Below are 15,202 nucleotides of genomic sequence, written 5' to 3'. Positions count from 1 at the left end.
TCAATTGTGCAAAGAATCCACTCCTCAGAGACTGGTTCATTGATATTATTTAAGCTCCTTAAGAAATCTGTGGTATCCTCAATGTACGTCACCCATTGCTGGACAAGTGGTTGTAAGCAATGATCTATAAATCTCCCCGGATTGCAAAGTATGTGTAACTACAGCACAAGCTGGCAATAACAGCACAAGAGCGACAGTGTTAATTGCCATGCAACTGCACTAGACTGCATAGGAGAGCCGATAACCCAAATCGAGTGGACTGGTACACATTGCGAAGGAAATATATAATTGACCCACTAACCATTACTTTAACAATGTAAAGCTAGGATGCTGCTAGGATGTCCATCCTTAGTCTGCTGTTCATTTCCAGTTGGAGGAATAAGAAGTATCTTTAATTGCAAAGCAGCCGTACCTAGGAGTGCCACCATCTAAGGAGCTTACAAATCCAGCAAAGTGTTAACTCACCTCTGCTTCATTGAATGCCTTCTTCCTTGTTTGAACATCTGCTTTCGTAGAAATTAAAAGTGGTTTCAGTTCTTGTGCTTCTTCACTTATCTTCTCCAACTGGCTCTGAATAGCCCTGAATTTGTCTTCTGCTTCATTTACTTTGCACTAAATAAAAATACATTGATTAAAAGTACAGATTAGAAAGAAGTTAACTTAAATGGAATATTACATTGAAGAATAAACATATAATACTTAAAAACACTACTTAGGAAAACTAACATATTTGGTGGACACCCATTAAATATTAAAGCCTTTGCTGCTGTTGCTTATCTTCTCCCAATGCTGAGCCCCTTTTTAGGTCTCACCTATGCAAAGCGCATGCACTGCTAGGGAGACCTTTAGCCGTCGTTCTGCTCTTTTTCGAAGCACAAACTCGTGCTTGTGGGGGCATCCACCAGCAGGGGGCGTACCGCCTGCACGAGTATGTGCTTAGAAAAAGAGCAGACTGCGCGTGCACTCCCTCCCTGACGTCCCTTCATTGCTTTCACCGGGCATTCATCCCCATTGTGCGAGTGCCAGCTGCCTGCCTTTCTATTATGAGTGATTTATTGCTTTCCCCGAGCTCTCAGCTCTGTCGTGTGCGTGCCTGCCTGTCCCTCCCTCTCACTGCTCTCCCCAGGCTCCCAGTCCAGTTGTGTGCGCACTTGCTGCCTGCCTTTTATTCTGAATGATTCACTGCTTTCACCAGACTCTCCGCCCTGTTGTCTGTGTGGGTGCTGCCTGCTTATCCTCCTTCTCACTGCTTTCTCCAGTCTCTCTGCTGCATTGAGTGTGAGCCTGCTGCCTGCCTGTCTCTTCTTCTTATGGCTTTCCTTGGGCTCTCAGCCCCACTTCGAGGGTGCCTGCTACCTACCTGTCACTCCATCTCACTGCTTTCCGTGGGCTCTCAGCTGGTCGTGTGCATGCCTGCTGCCTGCCTATACCTCCTTCTCACTGCTTTCCCTGTCCTCTCAATCCCTTTGCGTGTATGAATGCTGTCTGCCTTTCTGTTATGAATGATTCACTGCTTTCCCCAGGCTCTCAGCCTCATCCTGTGTGTGCCAGCTGTTTACCTGTCCCTCCTTCTCACTGCTTTCCCCAGGCTCTAAACCCTGTTGTGTGCGTGCCTGCTGCCTACCTGTCCCTCCTACCCTCTGCTTTACCCGGGGTCTCAGCCCCGTTGGGTGCTTGCCTGCTGCCTGCCTGTCCCTACTCACTGATTTCCCCAGGTCTCAGCCCCATTGTGTACGTGCCTACTGCCTGCACCTCATTCTCACTGCTTTCCCTGTGCTCTCAATCCCTTTGCGTGTGTGAATGCTGCCTGCCTTTCTGTTATGAATGATTATCTGCTTTGCCCAGGCTCTCAGTCCCGTCATGTGCATGCCTGCTGCCTGACGTCTGCGTTTGTGTTATGAATGATTCACTGCTGTCCCCAGGCGCTAAGTCAAGTTGTGTGTGTGCCTGCTGCATGCCTGCCCCTCCTTACCACTGCATTCGCTGGGCTCTCAGCCCAGTCGTATGCATGCCTGCCTTTCTGTTATGAATGATTAACTGCTTTCCCAAGTCACTGAGCCCCGTTGTGTTTGTGTCTGATGGCTGCCTGTCCCACCTTCTCACTGCTCCCCCGGTGATCTCAGCCTAGTCATGTGCATGCATGCCGCCTGCCTGTCCCTCCTTCTTGCCAATTTCCCCAGGCTCTCAGCCTCGTTGTGTGCATGCCTGATATTTGCCTGTCCCTCCTTCTCGCCACTTTCCCCAGGCTCCTAGCCCCCGTCGTGTGGGTGCCTGCTGCTTTCCTGCCTTTCCTTTTCACTGCATCCCTGGGCTCTCAGCCCTGTGGTGTGTGGGTATGTCTGCTGCTTGCCTGAAGCCGAGTTCAACTAGCATTTGCAATGCAATAGGCCTCGCATTTACACAAGTTTGAGCAATTGAGATTGCAAATAATGCCTTTTATTTTTGTTTTCAAAACATAAATAAAAGGCAGTGTCATTTACAATGCCAATAGCTTAAACTTGCGTAAATGCAAGACCTATTGCATTGCAAATGCTTGTTGATATTTGGGGTACTTCATGTTTATACCTTCATAACTTTTTTTCACATAAGAAATCCACACCAAATGTACGACTCCCCTACCAAACATCCTGGGGATTATATAGATATTAAGTGTTTGTGCATTTCTCTGGACATCACCGAGAAAAATATAGCCAAAATGTAGCTAAAGGTGTAAGGATTCTAAGGTGAGGGTATGGGTCAATGTCAGGGTGGGCTGCCCCATCCTTTTTTATTTTTGGTGTAATTTTGGAAACCCCTGTTGTCTAGTGGCTTTTCCGGCACCCTCAGGTTAAACTGGAGCATAAACAACATATTGCCCACTTTGTGGTGGCCACATAGCCCATTGCCAGGGTGAGCTACCCACAACCTATTCTATAAAAAAAATAAGCCACTGGTATCTAGTGGGCTTCTCCCCTTCCCCCAAACACCTCAACCTACCGCCCAGGTGGGGGTTGAAATAAGATCTCCCCCCATCCCTTGTGGTGAAGACATGGCCCTTTGACTGGGTGGGCCGTCCTCACTCCTACCCCTTTGCATGAACTTGGCCAAAGATTCCCTAGTGTCTAGTGGGCTTTCTGTCCGTGACAGAAAGCCTGACAGTGCTGAGGGTTGGGGAGCAAACGAGCAAAGACCCATGACCGGATTTGGAATAAACCTTTAAGTCTAATATTTATTCAAATTGCCCTCCTCATTGTCAACTCAAAATATATGGTCCTACACAGGATCAGACTCCGCAAATCATCCTTCTTAGGAATGGACATAGTATTTTTATCTCTCTAGTTCAAGACTGGAAATTCTTCTAAAGTGCATTTAACAATTAAAGGCACCTACCTCCTCCAAAAGGAGGGGAGGATAGCCCCTATTGGGTCTATCTTTTTTGGGCGGATGGAGAAGGATGCAGTTGTTCAAACTTGAAGCAGTAATTCAACAACTGTTGAGTGTGCTCACTCACCTGAAGTTATTTTCAGCCCTTAGTGTTGAAAAAACCTAACTTATCCCTTGATGGATGTTGTGGAGTAGAGGGCTGGGGAAAAGAAAGGAGTCACTATTTTAACACAGATGATCCTCTATCTATCTTGAGACGGTCTGGCTGTGGATCTTGAAATACCTCAAAAGGTCACCTTGTTGTACTGTGCACATTGTTTAAATTATTGTTGTGCCTGCCAGAATGTCCAGTGCACCTGAAGAAGGTATTTACCTTTGGTAACACTCTTTCTGGTGGATACTCTTGTCTAACTACAGATACCTCACCTATAGAATACCTCCAGATAACAGATTGAATCTGAATATTTTGCCAGCCGTTACTCCCAAGCACTCCTAGATGGTGCAGGGTCATCTGTGGTGACCTTGGAGAGTCCCAGAAGTGACGGAGAGGACCCACATATAGGCGCCCTCCCCTCCTACACACTGACCTACATTTCTTCATCTAATTTCTCTACAGTACCCTCAGACACGGATTAGTCCTAACATATTGTCGATGACTGTGTTCCTATATCTAAATTGAGACCGTTAAAGAATGTGCTGATAAACACTCCACAGAAAGGGAAGACAGGAGGGTGGTGAGGACTCTGCAGTTAAACAGAGTATCCATCAGAAAGAGAATTACTGAAGGTAAATAACTTGTTTATCCGATGGAAACTTCTTATCACAATTTCCCCACCTTTAAAACAAACACCCAGGAAGTACCTTGCGAAAGGTTAAGGAACTGAGTGGACCAAAAGCAACAACTCCTGCAAAATAGTCATCTTTTTGGGCCTGGTTGACTAGGCAGTAGAGATTAATGAACATATGCGATGATGCACATGTCAAAGATTTCCTAAACAAACCTCCTCCACCCCCCACCCTCACCTGCACTGTTTTCAAAGCTTCTGCCATGGGGGAAAGGGCCCACAGGCCTGCAAGGGGTTCTTTGTTGGCCATCGCAAAAAGAAGACCAAGGCTTTATCATTTTTGGTACTGTAGTAATCCAAGAAGAGCTGGTTGTTCACACAGTGTTCTCTTGCGCGATCAATATAAAAGCTCAAGGTTGTTTTTGGACGAGGCATCTCCTCTTTTGAGAGATTCTAGGAGAAAAAAAGGCTACACTACACTAACAGGTGCATAGAAGTGATAGCGATTAAAAAGAGTATTTTGACTCTTTAAAGCCATAAGAAGCAATAATGCATCAGTTCAAATGGCCAGAGTGAGGTTCCAATACAGCATGAAGGGTTCTGGAAGAACATTGCGACTTAGACCCCCTCAGGAAATGTATAACTGGTGATTTGTAAGAGATCTCTAATCTGATAAATAAATAAAGGACAAAAGGGCTAGCATATAGCCAACTGCAAGGCTTTGTTGAGACAGTGGCAAAAAGAAAACCACATCTGAAATAACGGGTCTCACACCAAGCCACAAATTTGTCCTCACATCCAAAATAAATAAATGTTATTGAAGGATGTCCAGGTGCAATTAGGTAAGTGTTATGTTATGTTACTGGGCACTTGTAAAACGCGCAGCTACTCCCAGGCGTGTCCTGGCGCTGAGAGACGAGAATCAGTGGCAGAGTGATGCCAGCACACATATCTGCTGCTTATTGTGAAATAAGCCAGGTTTTTAAGCCACGTCTAAAGCTGAGAAGATCCTCAGCCTGGCGTAAAGATTGAGGCAGGCTGTTCCAGAGTCGAGAGGCTGCCAACTAAAAGGAACGGCCACCTGACGGGAACAAGAAAACATCGGAACAATCGAGAGCTGCTGTGTGGACAACCTCAGATTTCTAGATGGAGCATACCGCTGTATACGGTGCCTCAAGAATGAGGCCCCCGTATTGTGAAAGGCCTTATAGGCCAATATCAGGGCTTTATAAGGTGTCCTCTTACGCATTGAAAGCCAGTGTAGAGACTTCAGATGAGGGGTAGTGTGCGTCCTGAGGCTGACCATAAGTATGGTTCTTGCCGCAGCATTTTGCACCACCAGTAATCGACTCAGAAGAGAGTCCTAAATACAGAACATTTATTTATTTATTTTATTTATTTATTTATTTATTAAGAAGCTTATAGAGCGCACAGCTACCCCCAAAGGGGGTAGCTGTGCGCACACATAATCGAGGCGGGAGACAATCAGTGCTTGGACCACTGTTTTCCTATGTGGGACTGGGAGAAGTGGAAGAAACATCTGCAGCATTTTCAGTAGGCCAAAGCATGTGCCAGCCACTGATTGGACCTGAGACTTCATGGACAAGTCTGAGTCCAATTTCGCCGCAAGATTTTTAACAGTGGTAGCTAAATTAACAGGGGGGAAGACATATTCTGTGGCCACCAATTGTGCCATTCCTCACCCGGGTTGGGTCCAAAAAAAATGATTTCTGACTTTCCAGAATTACACAACAGTTGGTTCTGTTTAAACCAGATGAACACCTTAGAAGCAGGTGTTTATCATGGTTCCATTCAACGGCATATCTTTTTTGCAGGTGAACAGTAGCTTCGTATCATCGGCGTAAGATATCATTTTAGAACTGTATTGTTCCGCCAGAAGTGCCATGGGTGCCATAAACACATTAAACATGGTAGGGCTCAGGATACATCCTTGTGGGACACCAACATTCAATGGGGAAATAGGGGCCGAAAAAGGGAGGTGGGGGGCTGACAGTTTGCTGGCGGCTTTTCAAGTAAGTAGTAAACCACCAATGCCACAGCCCTGAAGTCTGTGCAAAAGAAGAGCATGGGGCACGGTGTCGAAAGCCGCAGAAAGGTCTAATAATATTAGTACGGCCTTGCCTCCACTATCAAGGGTAGTCTTGATGGACTCAAACTTCGAGTACGGCCATTTCTGAACTGTAGTTGGCTCTGAACCCACCTCTGCAATAGATGCTAGCATTTTCGCGAGACAGGGGTCAGAGGGGGAGCCTTCTTTCAGTGTTTTCAGTATTTTTAGGGAGTCTGCCAACATTATGGGGGGAAATTGCAGGAGGGTGCCCCTAGCGTTGGAAAAAACAGGGGTGGACCCGACTGACCTACCCTCCACAAAAGCGGGGAGATCCCCAAGTGAGGAATGAATGGTGGTAGTTTTTTTATAGAAGTATTGCGCAATCAGATTTGTCCATTCGTTTGTAGGGGTAAAAAGGCCGCTAATGGCACTGGGGGAGGAGAAATATTTGGCAATTTTGAACAGTTCCTTGCTACTGATCCCAGCTTGGTCGATTTTAGAGGATAGAAAGCTCTCTTTTTCCTCGCAGACTTTGGTGTAGTGAGCTTTTAGAGCCAGTTCATATACCATTTTATCCAAGTGATTACATTCTTCCTCCAGAATCCCTTAAGGCGTTTGCAAATGCTTCTGCTTTTCCTGAGAGCCTCCGAGAGCCAAGGGGCAGAGGCTCTACCTCTTGTAGCCACTCTGGTCTTAAGGGGGGAATGTTCATTCACACGTACCTCTAGCCAATATTCTAGAGAGCGTACGTCGCTCTCTTAGTGCCCACTAAAGGAGATAGGGTGTTTTTCAAGTACTCTGGTTAATGCCTCAGGAGCCAGCTGATAGAAAGGCCTGGAACTTAGGGCACGTGTTTTGAATGAGATTGAGACTGCGCTGATTCTTTGCGTAATCTAAAAGAAAGTAGGAAGTGGTCAGACCAGATAATGGGAGAAGGAGGGTCCATTTCAATCCTGTCCGTTGAGAAAATTTGATCAAGGATGTGGCCCTTTTCATGTGTAGGGGAAAAAAGCATGAGGAGTCAGATTAAGGATGTTTAGGGATTCATATAGTTTTAGGGACTCTGGGTCAGTGATTTTATCCATGTGGATGGTAAAGTCCCCGAGTACTAGGCATTGCTTGTGTTTTGCGGCCATAGGCGCAATAGCATTGCTTAAGGACTCCAAGAACCAGCCGGCTGGCACTGGTGGGCGGTAAATTACAACACCAGCAATTGACTGGTGGGCAGATACTGATAACAGAAAGCCAAGACTCTCCGCTGCTTCTAGCTCAATTGTAGGGATATGCAAGACAAGGAGCTTCTACAGATAACGGCCACTCCCCCACCCCGACCTCTTGGCCTATCCTTCCTAATTATAAGGTGGTCATAGATTTGAAATTCATGCTTCTTCATGGAGCGTGTGTTCAGGAGTATTACTTTTAGGACATTCACACTTCCAGAATCTTGACCTGGGGGTCGGGTTTGGCCTAGGTCAGTGACCTCAGTGTGCATCCTACATCAGTGGGAGGAGGGGGGGGAGGGGGTGGTAGGGGAATGCCACCCACTTGCAGTCTATAAAACGAAGGTCATTAGTGTCATGAGCAAGAGAAAAGTGGGAGCGGCAGCTCACACACTTGCCTATTGCCAGTAGACTGTTTCTGCTGTAAGATAGGCGATGCTCTCCAGGGTGCAGGTTCCCAGGTGTGTGAGCAGCAAGGTGTAGGGGGTGATTATACTTGGGAGCAGGACCCCTCCTTGTTTCTTATACAGGAAAACGTCCTGAAAAGGTAGCCAGAGAGGACGACAAGTACTCAGACCTGAAATCTCTAGATACTATACCCTCCTGGCCACGTCGCACAAGTTACATACCTTCGGTAACGATTTATCTGTAAGAAACAGTAGTTAGTGTTAGATTCCTTACCTTAGAATATCCCCAGGCGTCAGGCTGGATGCGGAAAGGTTTCGTCAGCAGTACCCTTGCGTGTCGGTAGGCGTCGTCTGCGGCTCAGCGTCCGGCGTCGTGATAGCCGGGATGACGGAGTACTTAGACACCGCCCTAGCGCGCTGACGTCAGTTCTGTACATAGCTTTCCGCGCCAGGAACGCAAAGCCATGACAGAAACTGACACTGGTGCCACGAAACTAGGGCCCTCAAAGGGTCGGTTTGCAGAACGGGGAGGATGGGTGTGGCAGTAAGGAATCCAACACCAAGTACTGTTTCTTACAGATATAGAGTTACAGAAGGTAAGTAACTTGTGCAGCTGAAAGAAACAGGTTAGTGTTAGATTCCTTACCTTAGAATAGATGCCCCAGCAATACCAACCCCGGTGGTGGGTCTGCGAACCAAAATCACACCAGAAAGTCCTGAGGAACGGAACGGCCGAAAAAGCAATCTTTCCGGACTTGGCTGTCCAGGCAGTAGTGCCTAGTAACGTGTGCAGCGAGGCCCACATAGCTGCCTGATAGATGTCCTGCAAGGGGACTCCCCGACCCAGGGCAGTAGTAGCCGCCGTGGCCAGAGTGGAATGAGCACGCAGTCCCACAGGAGGCTCCTTTTTCGCCAAAGAATAACAGACCTTGATGCACAACACGACCAACAGAGAGATGGTCCGCTTGTGCACCGCTCGTCCCTTCTTAGTGCCCACGTAACCAACGAAGAGCTGGTCGTCCACCCGGAACTGGCGTGTGCGGTCTAGATAGAAGGAGAGTGCATGTATTGGGTCCAGATGGTGGAGCCTTCCTTCCCCTTTCGAGGGATGCGGAGACGGAAAGAAGGTGGGCAAGGTGATAGCCTGCCCGATATGAAAGGCTGTGACTACCTTGGGCAGGAAAGAAGGACGAGTCCTCAGAACAACTTTGTCCAAATGGACAGAGAGGAAAGGAGGCTTAGAAGGTAGAGCCTGGAGCTCACTCACTCTCCTGGCAGAGGTGATGGCAACCAGGAATGCAGTTGTAAGAGTCAGAAGAAGAAGAGGACAGTTATGAAGTGGCTCAAAGGGAGCACACATCAGATAAGTCAGTACAAGGTTCATGTCCCACTGAAGCATCACAAAGTGAACAGGAGGTAACAGGTGTGTGATGCCTTTCAAGAATCTATTTACAACAGGGGATTTGAAAAGAGAAGGCTGATCAGGAAGCCTTAAGAAGGCTGAAATGGCCGAGAGGTAGCCTTTGATAGTGCCCAGAGCAGAGCCCTGCGGGGCAAGAGAAAGAAGAAAGAGGACACCCTCTGAAAGGGGGGCAGAGAGAGGATCCACAGCCTTTGCTGTGCACCATGCCACAATTATGTTCCACCTGCAGGCGTATACCGATTTTGTGGAGGGACGCCTGTCTGCCAGAATCCCATCACAGACTACAGGAGGCAAGTCAAATGGCCTCAACTGTTGCCACTCAATCTTCACGCATGTAGGTGGATACTGGACAGGTTCGGGTAGAGGACCATCCCCTGCTGCTGTGACAGAGACTGACATGCTGAGTAGCTCAGGATACCAGTATCTTCGTGCCCAGTCCGGAGCCACAAGGATGACTTGGGCCCGGTCTCACCTGATCTTCTTCAGCACTCTGGGCAGAAGTGGTATAGGCAGAAAGGCATACAACAGACCGCAGCTCCACTCGCGGCGAAAAGAGTTTCCGAGCGAGTGCCGCCTTGGAAATTCCAACGCGCAGAACGGATGATATTGCGCATTCTCTTCGGTGGTCAATAGATCTACCCAAGTCTCTCCCCCACTGCTGAAAGAGACCTTGCGCCTCGTCAGAGTTCAGACGCCATTCGTGATCCATCATGCACCGGCGGCTGAGTTTGTCTGCCCTGGCGTTAAAGGAACCTGCCAGGTGTTGAACCACCAGGGTGACGCCCTGGTGTTCCAGCCATGTCCAGAGGCCCAGAGCCTCCTGACAAAGTGTCCACGACCCCACTCCGCCTTGTTTGTTGCAGTACCACATGGCGGTGGTGTTGTCCGTGAATACCTGCCCTACACTTCCCCTGACAGAGGGAAGGAATGCCTTCAGTGCAAGACGGATTGCTGGCAGCTCCAGAAAGTTGATATGGAGCCCGAGACTCCGCCGGAGACCAGAGGCCTCTGATCTACGCCTCTCCCATGTGGCCCCCCATCCCAGGAGGGACGCATCAGTCACTACTACGTGCTCCGGCTGCTGTAGGGAGAGGGATCTGCCACTGATCCAATCGCAGTCCGTGAGCCATCACTGCAACTGACTCGCAGTGCCCTTCGAGATCAGGACATGGTCGGACAGGTTGCCCTGATACTGTGCCCACTGAAACTTCATGTCCCGCTGCAGAGCCCGCATCCGCCACCTGGCGTGATGCACCAGAAGGATGCAGGAGGCCATCAGCCCCAGGAGCCACAGCGTCAACTTGACTGAAACTCGGGATAAATGCGGAAAGATCGGAATCAGACCCTGAATATCCCGATCCCGCTGAGTGAGGGGCGATAAACCCGATACTGCGCCGAGTCCAGAATTGCTCTGATGAAAAGGAGCTTCTGAGAGGGGCACAGGTGCGACTTCAGCACGTTGATTGAGAACCCCAGCGAGTGCAGGAGGTCGGCCGTAGTCTGGAGGTGGGAAACAACTGTTTGGGGCGAGCCGCCTTCAACAACCAGTAGTCGAGATAGGGGAAGACTGAAACCCCTGATCTGCGCAGATGAGCTGCGACCACCGCCATCCCTTTCGTGAACACCTGAGGGGCGCTGGTAAGGCCGAAGGGGAGCACGGTAAACTGAAAGTGCTTGTGGCCTACCGTGAACCGCAGGTTGCGCCGGTGGGCCAGCAGGGCGGGAATGTGGAAATATGCGTCCTGCAAGTCCAACGCTACCATCCAGTCTCCGGGGTCTATTCAGCTAGGACCTGAGCTAAAGTCAGCATCTTGAACTTCTCCTTCCGGAGGAAGCTGTTGACGCTCCAGAGGTCCAAGTTACGGCTTAGGCCTCCTCTGCCCTTCTTGGGTACCAGAAAGTAGTGGGAGTAGCAACCACGTCCTACTTCTGGTCCAGGAACACACTAGATGACCCCCTTGGCCACGAGGGCCATAACTTCCTCCTGCAGAAGATTCAAAGGGTCGCCCGACATGCGGTGGCATTGCGGTGGCATGGCTGGAGGGATAGCCTCGAAGGGGAGGGAGTAGCCCCTTCAGACAATTTGCAGCACTCACCTGCCTGACGTGATGGAGCGCCAGTGGAGGAGGTGATGGCGGACCCTGCCCCCCACTGGCAGATGCTGCGGGAGCGGATGTGGACTGACCTTGCCGTTGTCCCCCGGGACCGCCACGGCGGTTACCACATCTGCGCTAAGGCTGGTTCTGAAGCCTGTGGCTGGCAGGACGAGTGGGCGTGCCCCTTCCTTGGCCACAAAAGGGGCGAAAAGCAGAAGTTTGCTGGCGCTGGCCCGACAGGCTCAAGAACTTGGCCGTAGCCCTGGAGTCCTTGAAACGCTCAAGCCAAAGAAGCGACTGCCATCGAAGGGCATTTCCATGAGCGTGGCATGGACATCGCCCGAGAAATTGGCAGACCTCAGCCAGGCGTGGCGGCGAACCGCCACAGTCCTGGAAATCGCCCTTCCCAGCAAGTCCGTGGTATCCAGTCCACACCTGATAGAATAACGTGCCGCATCCCGCACTTCCGCAGGGGCTTGGGCGAGCCGGGCCTTCTCCGGGCACTGGGGCAGCACGTCCGCAACCGTATCCCACAAAGAGTTGGTATAACGGCCCAAAAGGCAAGCGGTGTTAATAGACCGAACCCCAAACTCAATGAGGAGAACAGTTTCTTCCCAAACTGATCAAACCTATTGGATTCCTACGGTCTGGGCGTAGAAGCCTGGATCACCAGGCTCTCGGGTGTGGGGTGCACGGACTGAAAGCTAGGGTTGCCCGGAGCCGGGCGGTGGCGTCTGGACACGTTCCGATCCACAGGGGGCACCGTGGAGGGCTTGGACCAGGTGCCCAACAGAACGTCAGCCTCACTGAACAGCAGTAGAGGCTCCGAGGAGCTTACTGGCGGTCAAAGCAAATCAGTGAGGAGGTTAGTCCTCACAGCCGCTGCAGGGAACTCGAGAGCCAAGGCCTTGGCTGCCCTGCACAACATCACACCATTAGTGGCACCCTCCTCCGTAGCCACGGAGGGAGGAGAGATGAATCCAGTGTCGGGCGATGTGTCCAGAGACTGGCCTCCCCTAGCTTGTCTGCCCAGTCCTGGATCAAGTGGCACTGCTGTGCCAGAAGGTCTCCAGAACCCTCAGAGTCCTTCACTTCATCCGTGTCCTGGTAAACAGGCTGGAATGACGGAGCCAGGTCCTTGGTGAAGGCCTCACCCATCGACGCCGGAGACGGACTGAAACTGGGGCCAACGTAGCCCGAGAAGGGCGCCGGAAAATGGGGGTCGGCGCCAGCGGAGGGTCGTAAGGCCAACTGGCGTCGACCAGGATCCAGGCACGGATCCCACGGGGGCCGGCGGCGTCGTGACCGAAGTCGCTGATGGTGTCGGGCCGAAGCAACCGACAGCGCCAGGGCCGGAGCCACCGGCCCACCTAGGCCCCAAGTTGGGTCTGCGAGGCCCGAAGGCGCGCCGGCATGCCTCATCAGAGGAAATTGAGTCCTTATGGCAATGAGGAAATCACAAATCTCCTCCTGCGTCGCCTGCAGGCTATGGACCGGAGGGTATGGGCTTGGAGGCGGCTCCGACGGAGCCGCGTGGGCGGTGTCGCCCGAAACCCCAGCCGCGTTAGGGGAGTCAGAAGAGCAATGTCGCCTCTTCGACTTCTTCTTGGAGTGCCTCGACTTACCGGAGGACTTGGAGCCCGACGAGTGCTGGCAATGACTCGACGAGCGATGACTGCGGCTCAGCGGCCGGTCCCTCGACCTCCTCCTCGACCGGGACCTCGAGCGGCGCAGAGCCGACTGCCGGATCTCGAGTACCTTGCGGAACCGCTCCCGCCTAGCTTTCGAAGTCAAGGCCTGGCAGTCGGGGCACGACTTGTCTTTCGGTCAGCCCCGAGGCAGTAGAGACACCGACGGTGGGTGTAGGTCACCGGCATCAGGCAGTGACAGGCGTTGCACGGCTTGAAGCCAGGCATCCCTACGGCGCCAGGAGTCGAAGTGGACTCGAAAAAGAGATCCAAAATAGACCAAAAAGTTAGTTATAAAATGACTAAGAGTACTGGTCTTCCCGGATCTGCGCTAGCTGGCGCAGAAAAAAGAAGAACAGAACTGACGTCAGTGCGCGAGGGCGGCGTCTAAGTACTCCAGCAATGGCATCCCAGCGATCACGATGACGGAGCCGCAGACGACACCTACCGACACGCAAGGGTACTGCTGACGACAAATTTCCGGAGCCAGCCTGACGCCCTGGGGATATTCTAAGGTAAGGAATCTAACACTAACCTGTTTCTTTCAGATAGGGACTATCAATACAACTGGCATGGGCTGTCCAGATTTCCCCCAGAACTCTAGGCAGGGGAGGCACTGGTAGAAACCATGTCCCAGCACTGGCAGAAAGTTTTTCCCAGTGACTTTCCTCGAGGGACTCCAGTATGCAATAATTTTAACACTGTGCACTCATGGCAGTGATGAACAGAACAAGAGCATGCCCCACTGTTCGAAGATGCTTAGAGCCAATTCGGGATGAAGATGCCATTCATGGTCTGCCTAACACCGCTAGCAGAGTTTGTATAAACCGGTGTTCAGAAATACTGCCGTGCAGCTGGCAACCAGGAAAATCTTCTGCTAATCTAGTCACATTCATAGGTGCGGTGCTTCCTGCCACAGGATCCAAAACACTACTTCGGCTATGCTGCAGTACCCTGGGTAGGCTGTGTTGTCTGAGAGGACCTACACAAGTATCCCCGGATGGGTGGCAGGAAGGATTTCAGAGCTAACTGGATGGCAGGAACCTCTAACACGCTGAAGTTGAGATGACGATCTGCTTGGACCAGAGTCCTCTGATTCTCACTTCTCCCAAATGGCACCCAAACTTAGTTTCACAAGTCATGTTGGCATCCATGTGGCAAATCAAAAGGTCTGGGACCATCACCTATGAGATCAGAACTTTATTTTATAGTATGATTCGCGACCGATCGGTGGAGCTCAACTGTATCATCTGTTGGGCTCCAGAGGGGACTGTCATTCTGCATGTGCTCTTTAATCCAGCCTTCCAAGCAGCACACTGGTCCCGACGGAAATGCAGGCCCCTTCACCTGCTCACACGCTCTGGTGGGAATTCAAATCCCAGAGTGCTTAGTGACCCTCCCACCTGTAGTCACCTGAGAGGGAGGAGCCACCTGAGCCCTCATTACTGCTGAATTCTTCCCGCGGGACACACGCGGGCCAAGGGCGGGCCCGTCCTTGCCAGTCATCGCCAGAAAGAGGCAGGACAAGGTCACCTCTCTTGGCTGGAGGATAAGGATCGTTTTGGGTAAGACATTGCTGATTTCTGACAATTCTTGGCTTAAGGGTGCTTTTTGACCTGCACTTCATGATACTTGTGATTTGCTGTTCGCCTAAAAGATAATCAGAGCAAGCTCAACCAAAGGAGGACCCTAAGATCGCCACACGTGCACTTGGGAAGAGTTTTGCAAACCACTATCTGTACAAAACTGGACTGGGCCGATTAACTCTTGCACATTAGACTAACCCGGTTCTGTTCATTAACATCCGCAGTTACTTGCTTTTTTTCACCCTTTCCTTTTATTTGGCAAATGTGATTCCGTTTGCCCCATCATTTCTGTGAGTGACTGCCTTGTACCAAGAGTGGGGTGGGCCTGGTAAAAAGGATAACAACCATAATGGGGAGGTGTACCTGTGTTGTTAAGCAGTCCCACCAAAAAACGACCACCTTTCCTAGGTTAACGCCGACCTCGATTGATAGAATGCTCCAAAGAGTGATAGGGGCGGTAACGACAGAAATTGAACTCACTGAGAGGCGCCTCTCTCTAACACCTGATCTTTGCCCCTCAATCCCAAGCCAGACCCCACCCAAATCTCCTTGACTGTACAAGA

General features: G+C 50.7%; 1 protein-coding gene across 2 annotated transcripts in view; it reads right to left on the bottom strand.

Annotated features, from left to right (window-relative positions):
• The window catches only part of SMC6 (structural maintenance of chromosomes 6), a 602,788-nt gene that overhangs the window by 450,152 nt on the left and 137,434 nt on the right, over window positions 1–15,202 (bottom strand). For both annotated transcript variants that reach the window (XM_086926302.1, XM_086926303.1), the window contains exon 11: window positions 466–612. In XM_086926302.1, the coding sequence (XP_086782428.1) occupies window positions 466–612 (147 nt within the window). The remainder of the gene's footprint in view (window positions 1–465; window positions 613–15,202) is intronic.

The sequence above is a fragment of the Lissotriton vulgaris genome, chromosome 6, assembly GCF_964263255.1.
Source record: "Lissotriton vulgaris chromosome 6, aLisVul1.2, whole genome shotgun sequence".
Classification (NCBI taxonomy): domain Eukaryota; kingdom Metazoa; phylum Chordata; class Amphibia; order Caudata; family Salamandridae; genus Lissotriton; species Lissotriton vulgaris.
This window is presented reverse-complemented; position numbering and strand designations above follow the sequence as displayed.